Source organism: Trachemys scripta, chromosome 1, assembly GCF_013100865.1.
Source record: "Trachemys scripta elegans isolate TJP31775 chromosome 1, CAS_Tse_1.0, whole genome shotgun sequence".
Lineage (NCBI taxonomy): Eukaryota > Metazoa > Chordata > Testudines > Emydidae > Trachemys > Trachemys scripta.
Window position 1 is genome coordinate 333,575,382 of NC_048298.1, and position 21,353 is coordinate 333,596,734.

The 21,353-nt window shown below is 47.2% G+C and overlaps 1 protein-coding gene across 4 annotated transcripts in view; it reads right to left on the reverse strand.

Moving 5' to 3' along the window:
• LOC117871309 (glycerophosphodiester phosphodiesterase domain-containing protein 5) overlaps positions 1-21,353 on the reverse strand; it is a 322,284-nt gene that overhangs the window by 25,948 nt on the left and 274,983 nt on the right. For all 4 annotated transcript variants that reach the window (XM_034759158.1, XM_034759156.1, XM_034759157.1 and 1 more), the window contains 4 exons: positions 14,389-14,471; positions 9,057-9,207; positions 5,214-5,432; positions 2,574-2,731 (listed from right to left, as the gene is read on the reverse strand). In XM_034759158.1, the coding sequence (XP_034615049.1) occupies positions 2,574-2,731; positions 5,214-5,432; positions 9,057-9,207; positions 14,389-14,471 (611 nt within the window). The remainder of the gene's footprint in view (positions 1-2,573; positions 2,732-5,213; positions 5,433-9,056; positions 9,208-14,388; positions 14,472-21,353) is intronic.

Sequence of the window (21,353 nt, forward strand, 5' to 3'; positions counted from 1 at the left end):
CCTAAATCAGAGGTTCACAGCAGCAGCAGCTCTGGAGCAGATGAATGAGACACAAAGGGCAGTGGCTAATCGGGTTGAAAAACTGGCTGGACGTGCTTTGTATGAGATGCCTAAACTTCCTCTGAAGACTATATTGGAATGAGAATCAGATGATTAATATTTTGATTTCTAAAAGGCTCCCTTAATGTCGTCACACACTAGACTCCCTGTAAAAAGCTATTAAGATTAGCCACTCTCTCCTCCTGCTTCCATGACCCTCGCTTGGAAATGGACCATAATATAAATCTCTTCTCCCACAGGATCTTTGGCAAACGTATTAGTGTGGCACAGGTATTTAAACTACACAACCCCCTTTACTGTCCAAGGAGTCAGATCCAGGGCTGCCCTCAGTCTAGATTTTCACACAATGGTCCCAGTTTGAATCGGACTGTCCCGTGTCTTGGGATCTCATTGTAAATAACTAAAAAGGTATCCGGAAAGATCTTTGATAGCCATGCAACCAGCGGTGCTGCTGCACCCCCCCCCCCCCCCCGGCTTGGAGTAGTAAAAACAAACACCAAATACATGGTTTCCATCATAGCCCCCCTTTCCCCCCCACTATACAAATTGTTCCAGCACCCCTACCAGCAACACCATCAAAATGTCTCAGCGCTGTGATATCAAGGTCTCCACACCAGCAAGGGATGCCTGTCCTAGAGGAGAACATTTTAACATGAGGCATCCCAGGCTGTTTCCCTTTTACCATGCTGATAATTAGCAGGTCATAAAACTTTTATAAAGAAACCTCTTTCACGACCACTAGGCGCTAGTGGCAAAGCTTTAACGCAGAAGCAATAACGTAATACATTTTATTCCCTAATACACAGCAGGAGAGAGGGATTCTGTTGAGAAGCCTTTAAAGGCCCAGCTCAGCCGCCTCACTGCTCCCTCAGGAGATTAACCCTGTAAACCCTTCTAAACTGGCCGGTTCCCAGAAGAGAATACCTGAAAACTGCCCAGAAAGGTCAATCCCTAGGTGGCTCTGCTGGGGACACTTGGTCTGGGGACTGAGGAAGGTTTCCTGCAGTGGGCTGGCTAGATTACCAATGGCAGGGTCAGGGGGTGGAAGAGCATGTTGGAGTAAAGGGAGAGAGACTGAGGAAGAGCTTCGTCTGAGTCTTCAGCCCTTCAGCACTGCAAGGGTTGAGTCCGTTGTCTCGTGACTGACAAAAGTATTCGAGACGATAACTGTGTTTTTGTGGTGGGGGGGCGGGGGGGGGAGAGAGGCTTCTATATACACTAATACTAACTAACTCTTTTACAGCACTTTTCATCATAGATCTCAAAGCACTTTACAAAGGCGGTCAGGATCACTAGCTCCGTTTTACAGATGGGGAAACTGAGGCACAGACAGGTGACATGACTTGCCCAAAGACAGAGAGCAGACCAGTGGCACACAGGGGAACAGAGCCCATGTCTCCTGAGTCCCAGTCTCTAGCCACCAGGCCACACTGCCTAGGGGATGAGCTCTGTTTCAGCTACGGCCTTGCTGGCCAGTGCCCCTATCTGCCCCACTTGGACACAACCGCAGCACGAACCAGCGCTATGGAACATCGGAAGAGAACTGACAGGTTTATGGCTTGAAAGTCTGCCCTGCACCTGGGTGTCACTGCATACAATGCCTGCGGGAAATTCTCAGCATCTCGCTCAGAACGGAGCCTCCTTTTGCCTCTTTCCCTTGATGGTAGCTCAGCCTCGGTTTGCTCAGTGACCCGTTGATTCATGTGTTACTCAGGAAATTATTCACAAGAAATCACAATCCCATTAACTACTTTTCTTGTACTTTCAGCCTGACCTATGTCTTGCTCTCCTTTGCCTGAGGTAGCTGTGAAAACAGGGCTGACAAATTCCAGGGGGCTCTGGTAGGAGACACTAAGGCCCTCCCATCATCAAGTGGCAACAGGGCACTGCTGCGTGCGCATTGCCATGTGATGCCAGGAGGCTGAGAAAAGGAGGCCTGTGCGTCGTTCACTCCTGCCTGCTAATAGGGCAGGTGAACCCAGCTGAGTGCAGGTTTCTCACTCAATAGGAACAGACAGAGCGGACGAGAAGGCCGTCACACCATTCTGCAATCCCTTTACCTCACTTGGTCTTCCACTCCCAGCACCCGTAGCTGAGGGGGAGTTTCCTGCTGTCTCCCATGGCCCAGCAGATACAATGGGACCATTCAAGGGGAAAATGGAGTCTGTCCTCGACTGAAGTGATGTTGCCACTATAGACTCTCCCCGCACCAGACCCGCTGGACAGCCAGCGATGTGCCCTGTTAAGTGGGAGCAGTTCTTTGTTGCGGAAGGACAGCAGCTGCCTGGAAACCGGTAGGCCAATGACCCGCAGATTCCAAGGCCAGAAGGGACCACCAGATCCTGTGGGTTTAGTGATGGGACCCGGTTCCTGACTTGACCACAGCTTGAGGGCACAGCAGGCCTCAATGGGAAGGGGCGAGGGAGCGGCTATATACTCTGGCTTTGCAAAATGCACACAGCACACGCACAGAGCAAGTGCAAATTCACACCAATGAATGCTGAGGCCCGCACCTGATGTCCTCACTGGTGACCTTAGTGTACCGCAGGTTCAGCTGTTTGATGCCTTTGTCTCTCAAGCGCTCCGCGTCTGCTTTGAGGTCAGAAGTCTGCTGGAAACCTGGCGCAATTTGCCTCACCAACTGCCGCTCCGTGTTGGGCAGCCACATCACCTGGAGATACAGAGAGACAGTCAATAAATTGAGCCATTCTGATTAAAGAGATGATTCTCAAAGACAGAAACCTGTTTGCAGCTGGGAAAGCATTAGGAATCCGGGCTCTGAGCAGTTTGGAGTACAGAGACGCGGGAAGGACAGCCAAGCTAGAGAGTTTGCACTAATGCTATAATCAGCTTAAAGGGGCTTAAAGTCTCACACGTCTTTACTTGACTGCATTTTGAATGTGGGGCTGACTAGCTGACACTGTGCAGTCTTGGCACCAGACTTTCATCTCGAGAGACACGGGTTTAAATTCTAACCCAGAGGACAAGGGATAAGGAATTGGAAGGTTTCATGCTAAGATACACTTTGCGCCCATCAAGACATCCAGTTCAGCAGAAGGACCCATGGAAAGGACACCAAGTAGGCTCTGGCAGAGCTGGGTAGGAAAAGCTTTCCACCAACTGCCCAAATTATGCCCAGCTCAAACTAGCATTATCCAGTCTTCACTTCCATCAGCACTAAATCCGTTCAAACCTTGCAATTTTTAGCACTTCCCGCTCTGATTTCAAAGCGCTGTACACACATTAGCTTAATCAATTAACAATAATAGGTTCTACCTCAGTCACGTGGTCTGGGCTCGACGCAGGAATTACTGGGTGAAAATCTTTGGCGTTATGCAGGTCAGACCAGATGATCAAACTGGTCCCTTCTGGCCTTAAATTCTACTAATCTATGAAGAATAACTAATCAGTGCTCACCTAATAATGCACCAGAACAGCTTAAAGCAGGTTATGCACATTTTCAGCCAGCGAGGCTGGAATTCGGGAGCAAAGGAGTTCAGTTCATACAACTACGCAGAGTGCATCAAAATGGATTTTGTTCTCACTGCCAAGGGCTTGTATTTTAATAATTATTCTGCTCACCTCTTTGCATTAGCTCGCCCACACAATTGCAAAGAGGGGAACACGATTCCCCTTGTGGTGAAATGAGCTCCAGGAAAGCTGACAGAGATTCAAACAGGCTCACAAAAAAAATATCTGGTGGTGTGGCCTCACGGTTAATTGAAACTCGGGTGGCAGCGGTAGTCATTAGAAAGACAGATGGAAGCTAAAAATGGATCCTTCCCCCAGGCTAATCATTTCATAAGTGTGATTGCTAAACATTTCCATTTTTCTCTGCATACATATGTATTATTCACCTAATTGGAAAGTCTGAAATATTTCACAGTCACAAGATGTGCAACTGCTTAGCACATCAGCATGTTTGACTAAGCTACTTTCAACCATTTAAAATCAGAAGGGAAGGAGGGGGAAATCTCAGGGCTGAACAGATGTCACATTTCAAGAGTTGCCCCAGTGCCACAAGGTTTGAACCTGGGAAATGGGGAATCTTCGCTCTGTAGTAGCTCCTGCCACTTCCAGCTTCTCCAACCCTGAAAGAATCGTTGCTTAAAGAAAGAGAGGTGCTGGAGGCTCATGCAGCTAACAGGGTTTCCTAGGGGCTGGGACAAGGCTGCAGGTTAAGCAGCTGGAGTGAGTGAGTGAGCGAGCAAGCAGGACCCCCCGGAGCCCTGGGGAGAAGCAGAGGCAGACGAACAGCCGCTTCTTGGGACAGACCGGGTGTGGATGCCTGCGTTCATGTTTGTTCCTATTTCTGTTCAGGGAAACAGGACCACAAGTATGTTCTGTAAATAAAACAGATCACACTAAGATACCCGGTCTCTGCATCATGAATTTCTCATCCAAACCGAAACCACCACCCTGCAAGGTGCCGGATTTTGGGAATTATCTGGCCAAAGGGGCAACAATTCCTTGAAAGGTGGGAAGAGGCAGGAACTGATGGGGGCTTGCTGTAGAGGGAGGCTTCCCTTCGCTTTTCTACTGAAACCTGGCTCTGAGGATTAGCTGGACACACAGGAAGGAGCTGTCTTGTGCCAGAGGAGTCTCACTTGCTCCTGCTGCCGGGCACAAAGGGAAGTGCGTTAGCGCAGCCACTCACATGAAGAGGTCTGCGATTGCCTCTGCATCCAAACCCCCTGGTGGCAGGACCTAGCACCATTCAGCCTCACAGAACATTGGGGTCAAACTGTGACGAGGCCTCCTGATACCGTACTGCCTGCATCCTGATTTCCCTGTGACAGCCCCAGCAGACTGTGTGCTCTGGGACAGCCCAAATCCTGCCCCCCCCCAAACAGCACCCACATTGCAAGAGAGCAGTGCAAGAGAATGAAGAGCGAGGCTTTCTGGGATCGGAACACCCCAGACCACTGTGGGTTAGTGGGTGGACAATATCATCGGGACGTGGGCAGCGTGGTTTCACCACAGCTAAGCACAGAGGAGGTCAAAAGCCACTACAGCAGGAGAAGGAAAACTGGCCAGAAATCAGTTTTCTGCCTGGAACCCTGATTTCTCCAGTTACTTAAGCAACTGCTCTTCCTCTGAGCTTGAAAGAGCCAGCCCACGAGCCTGTGTCTCCAAAGTGCTGCAGGACTTACAGCCTGCTGCTGGATCCCTGACTCCAGTATCGTCTGCAGGGTAATGTTGATGTACGTGCTGTAGTATGGATGATCTCGTGGCAGGTCCTGAAAGTTCAAGATCACTGACATGTTGTCCTTGGCGATCTGCAACATATCAGCCAGCTTACAGACCGATTGGTTTGCAGCTTCCAGGTAATCTGAACCCGAGAGGGAGCCAGCCGTCCAGAAGGGGTCACTCTGAAAACAAACAAGGGTCAGAGTTATTGCCATGCAACTGGGGTCCCTGCTGTGACAGAGGGCAGACAGAACCCATTTTCTGCTCACGTCGTGGTGGCAATGAGGTTACCTCTGGCAGCTCCCCTGAAATCTGCCTTGTGACTAGCCAAGCTGCTAGGGAAAGTTGGCCAAGTGTTTTCCAACACAACGTTTTTTTGCCGGAAAATACGGATTCATCAAAACAGATGACTTTCCTGGGAAAGGGTCGGTTTCAATTCAACTTTAGTGAGGAAAGGTTTCTCAGGTCCAGGATGAAATTGCTGGTCAGAGAGAGAGGCAACCCAGACCTCAGAATGCCCAGGAGCCCGGTGGTTGGCGGCGTTCCTTGGGAAGGTGAGAGCCACAGGTTCAAGTCCTTGCTGTGAATCAGGCAGACTCGAATCTCAGCCTCACATATCCCAGGTGAGCGCCCTGGTCCCTGGGCTGCTGGGTATTCTGTGATCTCTCTCTGACCTCCCCTCACACTCTTGTTTTTCATGAAAAATTTCATGAGGTCTCAGTTACATCCTGGAACGGGAACCATATTTGAAATCTCAGAAATTTTCACAGAATGGGAAACCGTTTCCCACCCAGCTCTACTGATAGGTCTCAGTCCCAATAAGTAACAGTCAAGCAAAGTCTTTCAAACCAGGAGGCAGTGTGGCCCCAGCAAACAAGGCACTGAACTAGGTGCCAGGAGAGATGGCTTCTATTTTCAGTCTGACACTGACTTGCTGAACGACTTTGGGCAAGTCCTCCCTGTCCCTCAGTTTTCCCATTGGAGGATATGATGCATGCCCTTATCAGGAGTACTGTGTGCAGTTCTGGTCACCCCATCTCAAAGGCTATAGCATAAATAAAAGGGGGTTGGAAATGGGTGAGGAGTACTATCAAGGGCATGAAAATACATTTGAGGAGTCTGGGAACATCTAAATTCAGCCCATTTCATAATATAGAAACAGAAAGGTGGAAACAGAAAAGTGGAAAATTCAAAACGGGTGAAGGAAATATTAATTATCCTGTGGAACTCACTGCCACAAGATATGACTGAGGTCAAGAGTTTACTATGCTTCTATAAAGGACTGGATACTTATATGAATACAAAGAATATCCAGAGTTATAACAGATTCATAGATTTGGTGGCCTGAAGTGACCACTGTGATTATCTAGTCTGAACTCCTGTATAACAAGGCCACAAAATTTCCCAGAATTAACTCCTATTTGAATTAGAGCAGAGCTTTAGAAAAATATCCAATATTGATTTAAAAATTCACAGTGATGGAGGATCAACCACAAGCCTTGGTAAGTTAAAAATCTGCATCTTATTTCCAGCCATACAATCTTGTTTTACTTTTGTCTGCTAGGACTGAAAAGGCCATTATAGTAAAGACTGAAAACCCAAAAGAATTTTGGAAGAGATTTAAACCCTGCTGCTTCAGGGAATAAACCAACCTCTCGTTATTGGGGATCAAGAGGAAATTTTCCCTGGGGGCAAGTTATCCCATCATAGCCTCCTGAAGGGTTTCTTGCCCCTTCCTCTGAAGACGTCGGTACAGGTCACTGTTGGATACAGGATCCGGGGCCAGACAGACCAGTGGTCTGATCCAATCTAGTAGAATTATTGTGTTCCTCTACTTACCATCCTTTCTAAAGTGCTTTGGGACCCTTGGATGAAAAGTGCTATGCCTTGGTTTAAGACCATCTAAACATTATTATCCAATCACAAAGAGTAACGGGAAGGCAACCAGGGGAAACGCTACAAAAAAGCACCCCTCAGTGATAAAAACAAGAGATAGTGCTGACCCTTTAGATCAGTGGTGCCCAAACTTTTCCTGTCGCACCCCCACCCCCTTACCAGTAATGGAATCTGTCTGTGCCTCCCCCCCTCCATTACTGCACAGTTGGCACAGCAGAAGAGGTTGGGTTGAAGGTGGAACTAAGAGCAGAACTGGGGATGAGGGAGGAGCTGGGGCTGGAGCAGAAGCAGAGCTGCGGCTGGGGCGGGAGCAAGGGGAACTGTGGCTGGGGGACTGAACAGGGGGCCAAGCGGGGCTGGGGTTGGCTTGGGCCCTGCTGCACGCCCCCTGAATGTTCCTCCCCCGCCCCCCCCAGGGGGGCAGCCCCACAGTTTGGGGACCACTGCTTTAGACATTCTTCTCATGCAGCAGGAAGTTATTTGGGTGTTTTGTTTGACACCCAAGTATGGGAACTCAACGACATTCAAAGAGAATTTACTCTGCAGGCCAAGGAACCGGACAAGCAGAATTACAAAGGGAGTCCATAATCAGTTGCAGCACTATAGTGACACTGCCAGATGGATGTTGTTGCAGAGGAAATGCTAGATGCCACTATCAACAAGTCACTTCAGACAGATCCAGATCTGCCAGTCCCCAATACGCTGTGCAGTCTGGAGAGGTTCCTTATCTGACAGTGCAGAGGAGCTGGGATATACTCATTAAATCAGAGTGTCACCTTCCATTCAACCTCCATGTCATCTCTATTGCACTCAGCTGAGAGTGAATCTGCCGTCAGCCCTGAGCTTTATAAGGGAAGAAATGGTATTTGATTAAAAAGTGGAGACCTTTTCTGCTCAGAACCTATTCACCCCACCATATGATTTACATGTTAATCCGCACACAGGAGGCATGGTAAGGGTTATTAAAAGCGAAATAAAGAGGAGGCATATTGCTGTTGGACTGGCAAATTGCATTAAGGCTTTTAAAAACATTAGAACACTACAGGGTTTTTGCAACATCCCACTGATGTGCAGAGAGAAAGCAGGATACAACAATAAGTTCTCATCTTTGAGAGGCTGTAGAAGAGCCTCACAATCAGGAGTATTTTTGCAAGCAAGGACAAGTGCAATATTCTCTGTAAGGAGCTGATTCAATATAAACATCTCTTCTTTGCCTCTGCCTAACATGAGGATGGAGGAAGCTTTTGACTGATGTGGAGTAACTCTGGAGGGTCTGCTGGGAGAACTCATGGCAGTAACAATAAGGAATAATGCTTAATACTTTCATGTCCTATTTTCTTCATCTCTAAAATGGGGAACTGAGAAACCGTGTAAGTGGCTTGCCCATGTTTTCAAGCTGAGCAGCTTTAGAAGCCAGGTCTCTTTACTCTTCGTCCATTGCCCTATCAACCGGCCACCAGCTCCCAGCAGATGCAAATGCAAAATTCCATGTTAGTGCACACAAGTCAGAGGCTCAGGACGTGCAAACACAGACCAACGTTTGGGCATTCCGTTTTAGAACCGCGGCGGGGGCTTCTGGAAGATTCCTTCATTTGGCAGGCTGGAACTGGCTACGGCGCTGCGCTAAACAATCAAAATGGCACAGCTAAGTTACTTGGTGCCATCCGGTGAGAGAGGGCAGAGTTGAATGGGGTTCACAGAGCAGCATAGGGGAAGCCTGGCTTGGTCTATTCACCCTTCATTAAACCCTTTTACTGAGGGGACGGCAGCATTCTCATCCACCTGACAGGGTCTGTGGTGTGAACTTTCAACCAATGGCCTGACTTTACATACAGGGTACACAGCTCTCCCCTCTCCCCCCCCCCCCCCAGATGGTGGGGACCCTATCTTCAGTACATGATCACACGCACTCTTAGGAACCATTCTCCAGCATTAAGACTCTCCAGGTCAGTCCAGTTGAACATGTAAGAATGCTTGTCGGCCAGCTCTGGAAACACTTCCTCCACATTAGTTGTCCTCCTGAGCGTCTTATCGTGCATAAGGAATGGCACCCCATCATAGCTGCAAAGCAAACAAGCATCTCCGTTAACCTGCGGCTATTCACTAGCACGTATACCATATTAGAGCAGAACAGTTGGTGTCTGCTCCACCCTCTCTCCAGCTTTTCAGACCGGGGTTAAAATGCGGTTAAGATCTCAATTATTTTTGCAGGCCCTTAATGTTCTTGATTCATTTACAAAGCTACACACAGGAGAAAAATCTCTAAAATGCATTGCAGATGCTTTCATCCGTTTCAAGGTTTTCACAGCTCCACCCTTAACTTAGAGTTTCTCTTAGGATTTGGTAAACTTGGATAAGAACAGAACTCCCCACCTGAGTGATTGCCAAAAAACTCACCCCGTTCTCCTGAGGCCCAAAAACCACTGAAAATTAATTATGAATCCTGTTAAAACAAAATTATCATGAGAGGCCCTTTATACACGTGTAAAGCAAATAATGCCTGCCCTGAAAGTCTTACAACCTAAAAATTAGACAAATGATAAAATTTTCAAAAGCACCTGAGTTACTTAGGACCCCAATTTCCTCATGTAGGACGCTCAAGTCCCACAGAATTTCAATAAGGTTTAGACTATTAAGTGCCTAATGCATCATCTGTACCGGTGGTGACTGTGTGTAGGGTACGTGTAGAACACGCTGCAGTGAAAAGTCTCTGGCATGGGCGATGTAGCGAGGAAAGGTTCCAGCAGCAGGGAGCTGCCTTCCCACTGCCAGAGCCTTTCCCTGCAGCTTGGGTGGGTAGACAGCCCTGTAGAAGGTTCTGCCACGTCTTTAGTCTACTCGCATAAGCCTTGTCTCGGCTATTTAAACTCATGCTGGGGGGCGTGCCGTGTGTGTATTCTACATGCCGCCGTAAGTGTAGACATAGCCTAAGTCACTTTTGAAAATGGTATTTAGTATCCTGAGTTTCCTAGGCACTTTTGAAAACGTCACCTCACAAGTAACAAATGACAGCAACAGTGCAGTGGGAATGGAGGACAAAGGTGACTGAAGAAGAGTTATCCAGTTACTCGGGTTTAGTTACAGGCGTTTTTTGGTGGTTCATTTTTCATTTTGACCTGCTTTTGCACTTCTGGGACTTGGTTGGGGCAGGAAGCACACAAATACCGCAAGAGGCACAGTGCTTGTGTTATTTACAAGCCAGTTGGAAGCAGAAGATGCTGGGTTATCTCACAAGAGAGCCTATCTTCACGAGATTCCCAGCCCAACTGCGCAAAAAGTTCTGATAAACATCCAAAGCAAACATGAAATCCAGAGTAGCCTTTTGAGATTCACCTTGACCTAAACGGTCCAACTAGTACTACTCAGCAGCTCTCCAGACATGAGCTGGCTAAATTTCACAATGCCCCTGTGAAGTACAGAAGCAGTATTCCCATTTCACAGATGGGAAAACTAGGAAGGGGATTAGGAGACTCGCCCCAGACCATAGATGGGGGTAGTGTTGGGGCTAGGATGAGCATTCTGGTTCTTAATCCTGTGGTCACATTACGCTTGCCTGTCTCTTATTACATTATGAACTTTTTCAAAAAGAGAACTTTTTTAAACCACGGCTTTAAACCTGAACTTAGTGAACAATTTTGTTGCGGATGTGTTAGCCAGAAAAGGATCCCTTGTTGTCCATAGGTGTACTGGCTCTGCGGTGCTAAAACTGGAGTAATAAAGGTCCATATTTTGGTCAGGAAAACCAGATATACTTGTAATGCAGACCAGGCAGCAGATTAGCTGAGCTAAAAAGTTGTTTTTATTTAAATGCTTTTCTGACCATAACCACACACACATTTCCTCTGAAGATATGGGTTAACCTAGAGAGGTGTGCTAGATTCAGAGTAAAATATATTAAAGGCAACATCCATACAAGCAGCTGCAGAGGAGGGGGCAGATACCATGAACAGAATTTTGCCCCATGAAGTAAAATAGCCGCATCTAGGTACTGCCTATGGGCCCCACCCAGATGTTTAACAAACACTTTAAAGAAGATGACGGAAGAATGGCAACATTAAAAGAAGAGGAGGGATCCCACAGAGGTTGAAGAGCTGTGGACGAGAATTCTTTGCTGTGGAGGTTTGAAATCTAGCTCAGAGCAGCACAACAAACCCTTTTGAAAGAATAAGGCTCTAGACATGATTTTCACAATGGGGAAGACAGGTTGTGGTAGCTGTTCGTCGGGAAGCTGCTGCCACGCTTCTCCAGTCACCGGCTAGCCTGAGGTGCAGGGTGTGAAGCCTTGGAAATGGCCAGGGGTGTCAAAGCACAGATCCCCACTGTAGCAAGGCTCAAGAGGGAGATCTTGAATACAGACAGGGTTAACAGTAAAAACCCATTTGAATCTAATTGGGAGTCTGCCAAGGAGCCTGCCTTGAGCTGGGAGCGGTACAAAGACCTACTTTAGTTGACAGAGCAAATGCAGTCCCAGCTTCACCACCGCCTGCGGAAGGGCCTTATCCGAAATGTCACTCAAATCTTATTTTCTATTTCTAGCAAGGAATTACATAAACTGCCTTTCCACCCAAAGCAACACGCTGACACAGCACCAGTCCTGGCCAGAAGCACATCATGCCTCGACATCTGAAGGTCTTTCATATAGTTTAAAACGGCCGAGCAGACACGGAATGAAGAGTGTTGACTGTTTGAGGTAGATAGGCGCCCACGACTCAGTACATCTCTCAGCACAGTGTACTCAAACACTCTTTAACCAGCACAGTGCCGTGCAGAAACCCTGTGTGGCCCTTAACATTCCCTCCCCTTTCTAATCCCCTCCCTGGCCCCATCCAGGTGTGTTGTCACTTGGAACGCCCGGGCTAAGTAGCATCGTACAAACATGCACAGGTAAGAAAGGCACTGCGTGTACAGCGGAGCCCTGACTTTATAAAGATCCTGCAGGATGCATTTCATGAATCAAGGGGGGCATGATGTCAAGGAAACATGCAGACGCCACACTCCCATGGAGGCAGGGGAGACACAAGCTTTTCAGTTGAAGGGCAGATCAGGGTTCTCCTGCAGGGGGCAGTAGACAGCTCGGCAGCTGAAACACAGGACTGCCATTTCAGCAGCATGACGTGGTCCAGGCTCAGGGTGTTTGAGTGATACTTTCAACTCCACAATTCCGCAAGGTCAGCTGACTCTGTTAGAATAGCGACGCAAAGCGACCAGGATCATCCCCGACACACAAGCGATTATTTTGCTTCCAATGGTATTCTCTTTGCAACAGTTAATGACTTAACTTTGGAATGATTCTAAAGGGATTAAGCCGCTATCAACCCTGATTTGTCCTTCAACACTACAAAATGACCTCCCGCTAGAGCGGAGAGGAACTTCCATTATGGTTTAAATCTGTTTGCTGTCAGACGGCGATTGCAAAAGACAAGCCCTGATGTTCAAACTCCATAACCCACAAGCCTATCTTTTACCGCAGAGACGCCTTTCAGATAGAATAACCCACCAAAGAGGTGGGTTTAAAAAAAAAAAAAAATTGTGCGTCTCTCTTGTGGGTTAATTTCAAGCTATTTCTTAGCATCAGATATGAACCCTGATCCACACTATATGCAAATGCAGTGTCACTATTAGACAAGCAAGAGAGGGTCACTGACTTTCAGTGTAGCAAAATGAAACCACGAGAATCCACATCCTCCCCCATGCAAAGAACGAGACTCAGATTTAGCATCTAACCTAACAACAGAAATAAAAAGCATCCTCTCCAGGATTCAGCCTGGCACATGTGTTTACAGCCCTGGGAAGGTACTAAAAGGAATGCCTTTTCTGAGTGTGGTTTGCTATGCATCCACATCTCACATGTTAGTGAGTGCCCTCTTGCTATCCCTTCCCCATTTCACCCTGCCTCTGTTCCCCTCTCTCGCTTCCTTCCTTTTTTCCTGTGCCCCATTCGTCTATTCCACTTCATCCATTTTTGTTGCATGCATTAACCAGTTCTTCAACACTGTGATACTCTCCCTTTTTATATCTTCCGCTTAACAACCTTGAATTTGGTCCCAAAGTGCAAGTTCAAAGAGAAGCAGCAGGACTGTGACTTGTATCTTCCAATTCAAAATAAATATCCCATCTAACCTTGCATACAGCCTCCCTCACTTGCTGCTGCTTATTCTTTATTACACACAATCCTGCACCTGGCCTTAAATTAGCTCCTTGGGCAAGGACTGTCCTTCTACTCTGTGTTTATACACAGCGGTTCTACGATGGGGCCCTGAGCCTGACTGCTGCTGCTAGGTGCTACCATAATAGCAGTCACACACAATCATCCTTAAAAATGTCCCTTTGAAGTTCTGCCTCCCATTCAGTAGGAGCAAACAACAGTGGAAGTCTGTTGTACAGACGATATTGAATCTGCTTTCTGCAAATGTGCACATGTTGTATGTCTATGAAGAAAACATGCATCAAATATTTATATTTAAGAGATCTAGGAGGTCTGAGGAAATTAAATGCAGAAAATTCCCCTCTTAGACATTTTTTATGTGAGAATAACTCCACTCTTTCAAAGATTTCCCCTAACTCAGCCTTGCCAAGTTCTACAGGGTAGAACTGATTTTTTTTGGGGGGGGGGGGGGGAAACTGGGGGGGAACAGGCAGATAAAAATCTAATTAAATTTTCTTCATCTTTAGCATCATGGTAAGGGAAGGCAAAGAGATTTTGTGTCTGGGCTGGTAAATTCTCATGGCCGTTTTAACTCGGGTGGCACTTGTACAATGCAATGAAAAAATGTAGGACTTTCATTCTCCTTCCCTGCCAACAGAACTTCACTATAGCCAAGCTCTTTACAAGCAGGTTCCACTGTACTCCTTTGGAGAATGCAGCCAGACTAAGGCAAACCAGCCCCATGTTATTTTATTTCACCATAATAAAGCAAAATATCAACAAGATGGCACCCTGTCATGAATTTTGGTCCTTGATATGAAGATTAGTAGAAAGTCTGGTTTCCTTTATAATTTAATTTTTAATCATTGTGCCAGCCAAATGACTAACATACATACTTTATAAATAGCAACATATGAGAAGATACGAGCACATTCTCCAAGAGGCCCTTCTCAGAGGATGTTACAGACACTGCAGTGGAAAACTTAAGTGGTAAAATTCAGATCTGGAACCAAAACAAAGCAGATCTAGGGATTTGGGTTGGACGGGGTCACTAAAGAAAATCACTGCACTTGAAGCAAACAGTTACACAGACTTGCCTTATCACGACGTCAGCTTGCACTCCATGTGTTTTCTGCTCCACTGCTTTTTGGAAGGACATCAGAGTGTTTTCTGGCGCCAGCTAGGGAAGAAGCAGTGAAAAAGTGTATTAATAAAGTAGCAATGGTTATAAAGCCCTCTTTCGGTAAGCCACACATGACGCTGCAACAACACCGCAACAAATAAATCAAAATACCTACAAGAGATAATTAAAAGGTTGAAGAGACAACAAAGCACCATTACTGAAAAAAATATTACAAGACTTCATAAAATGTACTCCGTGAGAATCATGTTATATCACTGGATCGAACTGGCTAGGGATAGTACGTGTAATTACTACCGGCCTTCATAGATGGAACTCAATCTGCCCAGCAGCATGCTTTAAATCTGTTAGCTGCTAACAGAGAGTCTCCTTTACTCAGTTGGTAGGAGCCAGTTCATTCCGAGAGCTATACTGAATAATCATGATGCGCACCAAAGTCCTAGTGAGCTCTGGATTTGTTATCATACGCGGTTTAAAAGGTTTGGTAACGTGTACTGGTCAGCTGCAATGGTTCTCAAATTGTGGTTTATAGATGACTGATGGCCTGCAGAGTGCTTGTTGGCGTGCCCATAAAGGCTGGCTGGTTACATGGAGTTGGCACCCCTCAGTAACAGCTATTCATGGGTGCTGGAAGTAGAGTAGGGTTACCATATTATAAGTGTCCAAAAAGAGGACACTCCACGGGGCCCCGGCCCCACCCCAACTCCGCCCCCATCTCCACCCCTGTCCCGACCCTTCCCGGCCCCACCCCAACTCCATCCCCTCCCCCGAACGCTTCGCCCCCCCCTGCCCCTCCCCCTCCCCTGCTTCCCGCGAACATTCGATTCGTGGGAAGCCTGAAGCAGGCAGGCAGCAGGTAAGCTGGGCTGGGGGGCGCGAGGAGGTGCGGCTCAGTCCGGCCTCCCCGGCCGAGCGGCTTCTTTCGGAAGCCGGCTGGCCCAGGCCAAGAGGCTCTGGCCCTGGCGTCTCCCACCTGGCTCGGCTCGGGCCCTGGGGCGCCGGCCCCCGGCCGAGCACCGCCGGCCCCTCCCTCCCTATTTTCCCGGACATGTCCGGCTTTTGGGGATTTCCTCCCGGATGGGGATTTGAGGCCCGAAAATCCGGACATACGGTAACCCTAAAGTAGAGGTGCTGCCGCACCCTTTGGCTTGAAGAAGTTTCCATCAATGTACATACTGTTTTACAAAAATAAAGAGTAAGCCACAATGTCTGTCTAGAAAAGTTTCCAATCAAAGACAAACTAGTCAAACAAACAAGGAAAGGGGGAACACCGACAACCCTCACCACATGAGTCACATGAGGTCAAGATAAAGGTAACTGTTTCAAATATAAGTGCAATGTCCAAAGCTGCCAGAAGGGGACAGCAGTCAAGCAAAGATCCTGGTCAGCCGGCAAAAACATATTTGAGGTTACTCCTTGCTAAAGCGCTCCCTGCTCTTGCCTAGCTTTCAGAGTCCCATGTCTTACCAAATAGCTCAGGTTTCATTAAGATGAACAAAGCAACTTGATCCTGTTTCCACTGAGCATCACTCGACAGTCTCTTTCCCAGGCGGCACTCACTCACACAGAAACAACAGGCTGGCACCTGCAAAGGCGACGTCTGAGCCTGATCCTACGCGGGGTAGCTTAAGAAAGAGAAGTGCGAAGCTGGTGTACGACACAGTGCCGGAGTTAGGAGCTATTGTGAACACAGGCCTCACATCTGCTTTTTAAAGCCCACTTAAAAGGCTTCTGAGTAGAACAGGAAAAAACCAAACTATACTATAAAATTCTAATTATGCTAATATAACAAATATAAAACTATTATCAATAGCTATTTACAGGCGATCAAAGAGAAAAGCTGGAGAAATCTGCGGATGCTGGGTTTCCGACTCAGGCCACATGGTGGTAAGAAGGAACTGGAGAGCTGCTGGCCCGTACTGCCTCTTCTACCATTGGTCTGGAACATGTGTGGGCCAGTGGACACTACTTGTTCGACTTGGGTGCATGAGAACCAGCACTCGAAGAAGAATGTGGATTCTGGCAGATGTTTTCTCTGCCCAGTCATGGTACTTCTCTCACTGAGCTAAGCACAATAGCAGTGACTAGAAATATAAACCCAACTGTAGCATCAAAAGGCAAATAAGAAATCGTACCCACAGTGATTATAAACAAGTTGCTAAATATTTCCACGTTAAGCAGTGGAACTTCTCTGAGGATCTGTCTATGGAACATTGAAAAACAACAAATTAGACCAACCCCACAGCACAGATTCCACAAATCAACATGTTGGTGGTTGTTATTGTCATGGTTAACTTCTGGGGGAAATCATGACACTGGGACCCATCCACCTGGACACTACACGACACCCAAACATCAACCTATCAAGACAGCCACACTGGGAACTGAATTATCTGTACTCTCCAAGGGACTGAACGTCTGCACCACCACAGAACCTTATACCATCCTCACGTGTAGAACTAGAAACATTCATTCACCGACTCCACCTCAAGGAATTTTCACAATGAAGACATCACCCACAGCTACCACATCCGCACCAACAGTCACAAGCCAAAACAATCCAACTATCGTTGGTTAATGATAAAATCAGCAGACAAAGGAGGCACCATTGTAGTCCTCAATCAATGACTAAGGCTAAGTTTTAGTCATAGGTATTTTTAGTAAAAGTCATGGACAAGTCACGGGCAATAACTGCCCGTGACTTGTCCATGACTTGTACTATAAATACCTCTGACCAAATCTTAGGCACAGCTATTCGGGGGTGGGGGACGGACACACCTAGGGGCACCGCTGCTGCTCTGGGACCGCTGCTCCAGGGCCGCCCCTGGGACTGTTGCCGCTCCAGTGGTCCCGGGGCCGCTCCAGCAGTTGCTGGTGCGGCTGGCCCCCGGGGCTACTCCAGCTGTTCAGGTAGCCTCGGGGCCTGCTGCACCGGCCACTGCAGAAGTCACAAAGATCCCGGAAAGTTACGGAATCCATGACCTCCATGACAGATTTGCAGCCTTACTTATGATGACTACGTTAATGAGCCCACCAACAATTCTGACACCACCTACTATAAAGAACTGAAGGAATACCCTACACCATAATCCACCCAGGAATTTAAAGATATAATCAAATCCTTCCCCAAACAACTCCAAGAGAACCTCTATAACCTCATCCCCCTGAACCCACCCCAGGGAACTTCTACATGCTTCCCAAGATACACCAGGGAACCTAGGCAGACCCATCATATCGGGCCAGGGCACTCTTACTGAAGGAATATCAGGACCCAAGGAAACCATCCTCCAAAAGGCCAGTTTCCTCCAGGACACCACCAAGTTCTTCCAGAAACTCTGCAGCATTAACAAGCTCCCTCAGAACACCATCCTTGCCCCTATGGAAGTCAATTTCCTATACGCCAAACATCCCTCACCAGGATGACATTGCTGCCTGCCTCAGATATGAAACCACTCAGAATCATAGAATATCAGGGTTGGAAAGGACCTCAGGAGATCATCTAGTCCAAACCCCTGCTCAAAGCAGGACCAATTCTCAACTCAATCATCCCAGCCAGGGCTTTGTCAAGCCTGACCTTAAAAACCTCTAAGAAAGGAGATTCCACCACCTCCCTAGGTAACCCATTCCAGTGCTTCACCACCCTCCTAGTGAAACAGTGTTTCCTAATATCCAACCTAAACCTCCCCCACTGCAACTTGAGACCATTACTCCTTGTTCTGTCATCAGGTACCACTGAGAACAGTCTAGATCCATCCTCTTTGGAACCCCCTTTCAGGTAGTTGAAAGCAGCTATCAAATCCCCCCTCATTCTTCTCTTCTGCAGACTAAACAATCCCAGTTCCCTCAGCCTCTCCTCATAAGTCATGTGCTCCAGCCCCCTAATCATTTTTGTTGTCCTCCGCTGGACTCTTTCCAATTTTTCCACATCCTTCTTGTAGTGTGGGGCCCAAAACTGGACACAGTACTCCAGATGAGGCCTCACCAATGTTGAATAGAGGAGAATGATCACATCCCTCGATCTGCTGGCAATGCCCCTACTTATCCAGCCCAAAATGCCGTTAGCCTTTCTTGGCAACAAGGGCACACTGTTGACTCATATCCAGCTTCTCGTCCACTGTAACCCCTAGGTCCTTTTCTGCAGGACTTCTTCCTAACCATTCGGTCCCTAGTCTGTAACAGTGCATGGGATTCTTCCATCCTAAGTGCAGGACTCTGCACATGTCTTTGTTGAACCTCATCAGGTTTCTTTTGGCCCAATCCTCTAATTTGTCTAGGTCCCTCTGTATCCTGTCCCTACCCTCCAGCGTATCTACCACTCCTCCCAGTTTAGAGTCATCTGCAAACTTGCTGAGAGTGCAGTCCACACCATCCTCCAGATCATTAATGAAGATATTGAACAAAACCGGCCCCAGGACTGACCCCTGGGGCACTCCAGTTGAAACCGGCTGCCAACTAGACATGGAGCCGTTGATCACTACCGATTGAGAAATCCACTGCAAACATCTCCAAACTCATCCATTTCATCCTCACCCATAACCAACTTTACCTTGAACAACAAACACTTTGTCCAAACAATGGGAACAGCCAGGGGTCCTAAGATGGCTCCCCAACATGCCAACCTGTTTATAGGCCACTCCCTCACAGATTTCCCCCGCACCTCAACACCCACCATCCATCACACTCTCTCTAGATTAACACACCCACACCAGCATCAGCTTCCAGGACATCACGATCAACTTCAACAAGGGAAACCCTTGGATCACCACACTTACCTCCACAGATCCAGTGACCACCTTAGACACACCATGAAATCTATTATCTACAGCTAGGCACTCGAATACCACAGAATATGCTCAGAAGAGAAAGTCTGGGATACACATCTCCACACACTTAAAACCACCATCACGAGACAAGGACATTCCACCAGAGAAGTAGATCACATCATGGAGTGGGCCACCCAAATACTCTGGGAGAACCTGTTTCAATACAGAAATAAAATCTCCTCCGACTGCACCGCCCCGAGTTGTCACCTACCACCCCACATTGGGACCCATGTGGGGTAGCATCAAACAATTACAATCTATACTACATGGGACCCTATCCTGAAAGAAATCTTTCCTGAATCCCCTCTTCTGGTCTTCAAATACCCCTCCCCCCACAGTGTTACGAAGCTCATCATCTGAAGCAAGCTCCCCACAGATCAGGACACACCAACTCAAAGCAGCAACAGACCCTGAGAGAGCAACAGCTGCAAAACCTGCAAACATCTCTCTACTGCTCTGATGATGAATATCCGCCCCCCCACCCAACACACCTTTCAAGATCCCTGGGTCCTACGCATGCCTATCACAACATGTAGTGTTTTTCATCCAGTGCATCAAATGCCCCAGCAACAACTATGTGAGCGAAGACAGACAATCACCATGCTCTTGAAAGAACTCACACAGAAAAATTATAAAAAACAAACACCCCCCATCACCTGTGGGTGAACACTTTTCACAAAGCAAATCACACCTCTCAGTCCTTTGTCCTCTAAGGAAACCTGCACAATGCCTTCAAAAGATGAGCCTGGGAACTTAAATTCATAACTGTGCTGGTCACTAAAAACCATGGATTTAATAGAGACCCTGGTTTTATAACCCATTACAACAATTTGTAACACACCCTGCTAGCAACTAACCCTCCATTGTCCTATGACTGCAGAAGTGTTAATTGCCCACTTCATTTTAAGTGGTCTCCTACAACATGTGTGAATCCCTTAGGTTTAATAATCTGTCCCACCTTGTATTTAGTTTGGACAATCTGGTTACTTTCTCCAGACCCGAGGAAGAGCTCTGTGAAGCTCAAAAGTTTGTCCTTTCCACTAACAGAAGTTGCTCCAACAACAGATTTAAAAATTTTATTAAAGTTAATGTTTAAAATTAAATATACACAAATTAAGAGGGAAGGTACTGTACATCTGGGGTCTGGCTTGAGTTATGAGGGATTACAGGTATCAGTTACAAGGATCACAAGATACATACATATCACATAACCAGCATAGGTCCAGATTGGGGTGTGGGAGTTTTTAAAGCATCAGTGGATAAGTGGGCTCGGGTACGCCACCCATACCTCAAATTTTCCCAAGGTGGAGGTGTGGCTGAATGAATAAGGTCCTGCACATACTGCAAATTCCCCGTTTAAGCACCATGTTTCAGCACGGGAGCACCCCGCACCAAGTGAGAACAAGTTTTATCTGTGTGGATGAGAAGCAGCTGTGCTCTGCTCTTTACCAATCACCTCCCTGGTGGTCTAGTGGTTAGGATTTGGCGCCCTCACTGCTGCGGCCTGGGTTCGAGAAACTGTCCATCAACACCTATCGAACAAATCAAAGCAAGGCTAAAACACTAATACGGGTTTTGTTCGGGCCTGCCCTCAGGCAAACCCAAACTATGTTCTGACTCCAGCAGTACTAGGAAATGGTAGGCTTTGTAGTACAGAGGGGGCCCAAAGCTGAATGGCCACGGGAATCTTGGTCTCCATGGGGACAAGTTGTGGGAGGAGATGCACAAAGGAAATGTAATAAAACAAGAATAGATTTCGACACTGCCAGCCATTCTTCAAGAGTCTCCACAAGGTAAATGGAAGATGACTCACAATGTAAAACACACAACACCTTAGACTGAGCCAAATTAAAATATATAAGTGGCATTGCTGTGCACTGATACAATGGCTCTACTCCAGAAGCAGCGGTGCTTCAGTGGTGAGTGAAATGATTTTTGTATATGGAAAGCTCTTTAGGATCCTCTAGTCTGAGAGGCACTAGAGCACATGGCCGGAAGAGGGTATTTCAGCCATTTTGAAACCGCTTGAAACTTTCACCTGGACACTGGTCATTTGGCCTCCAATAATACCCACACATGTAAAATGACAGAGATCTTA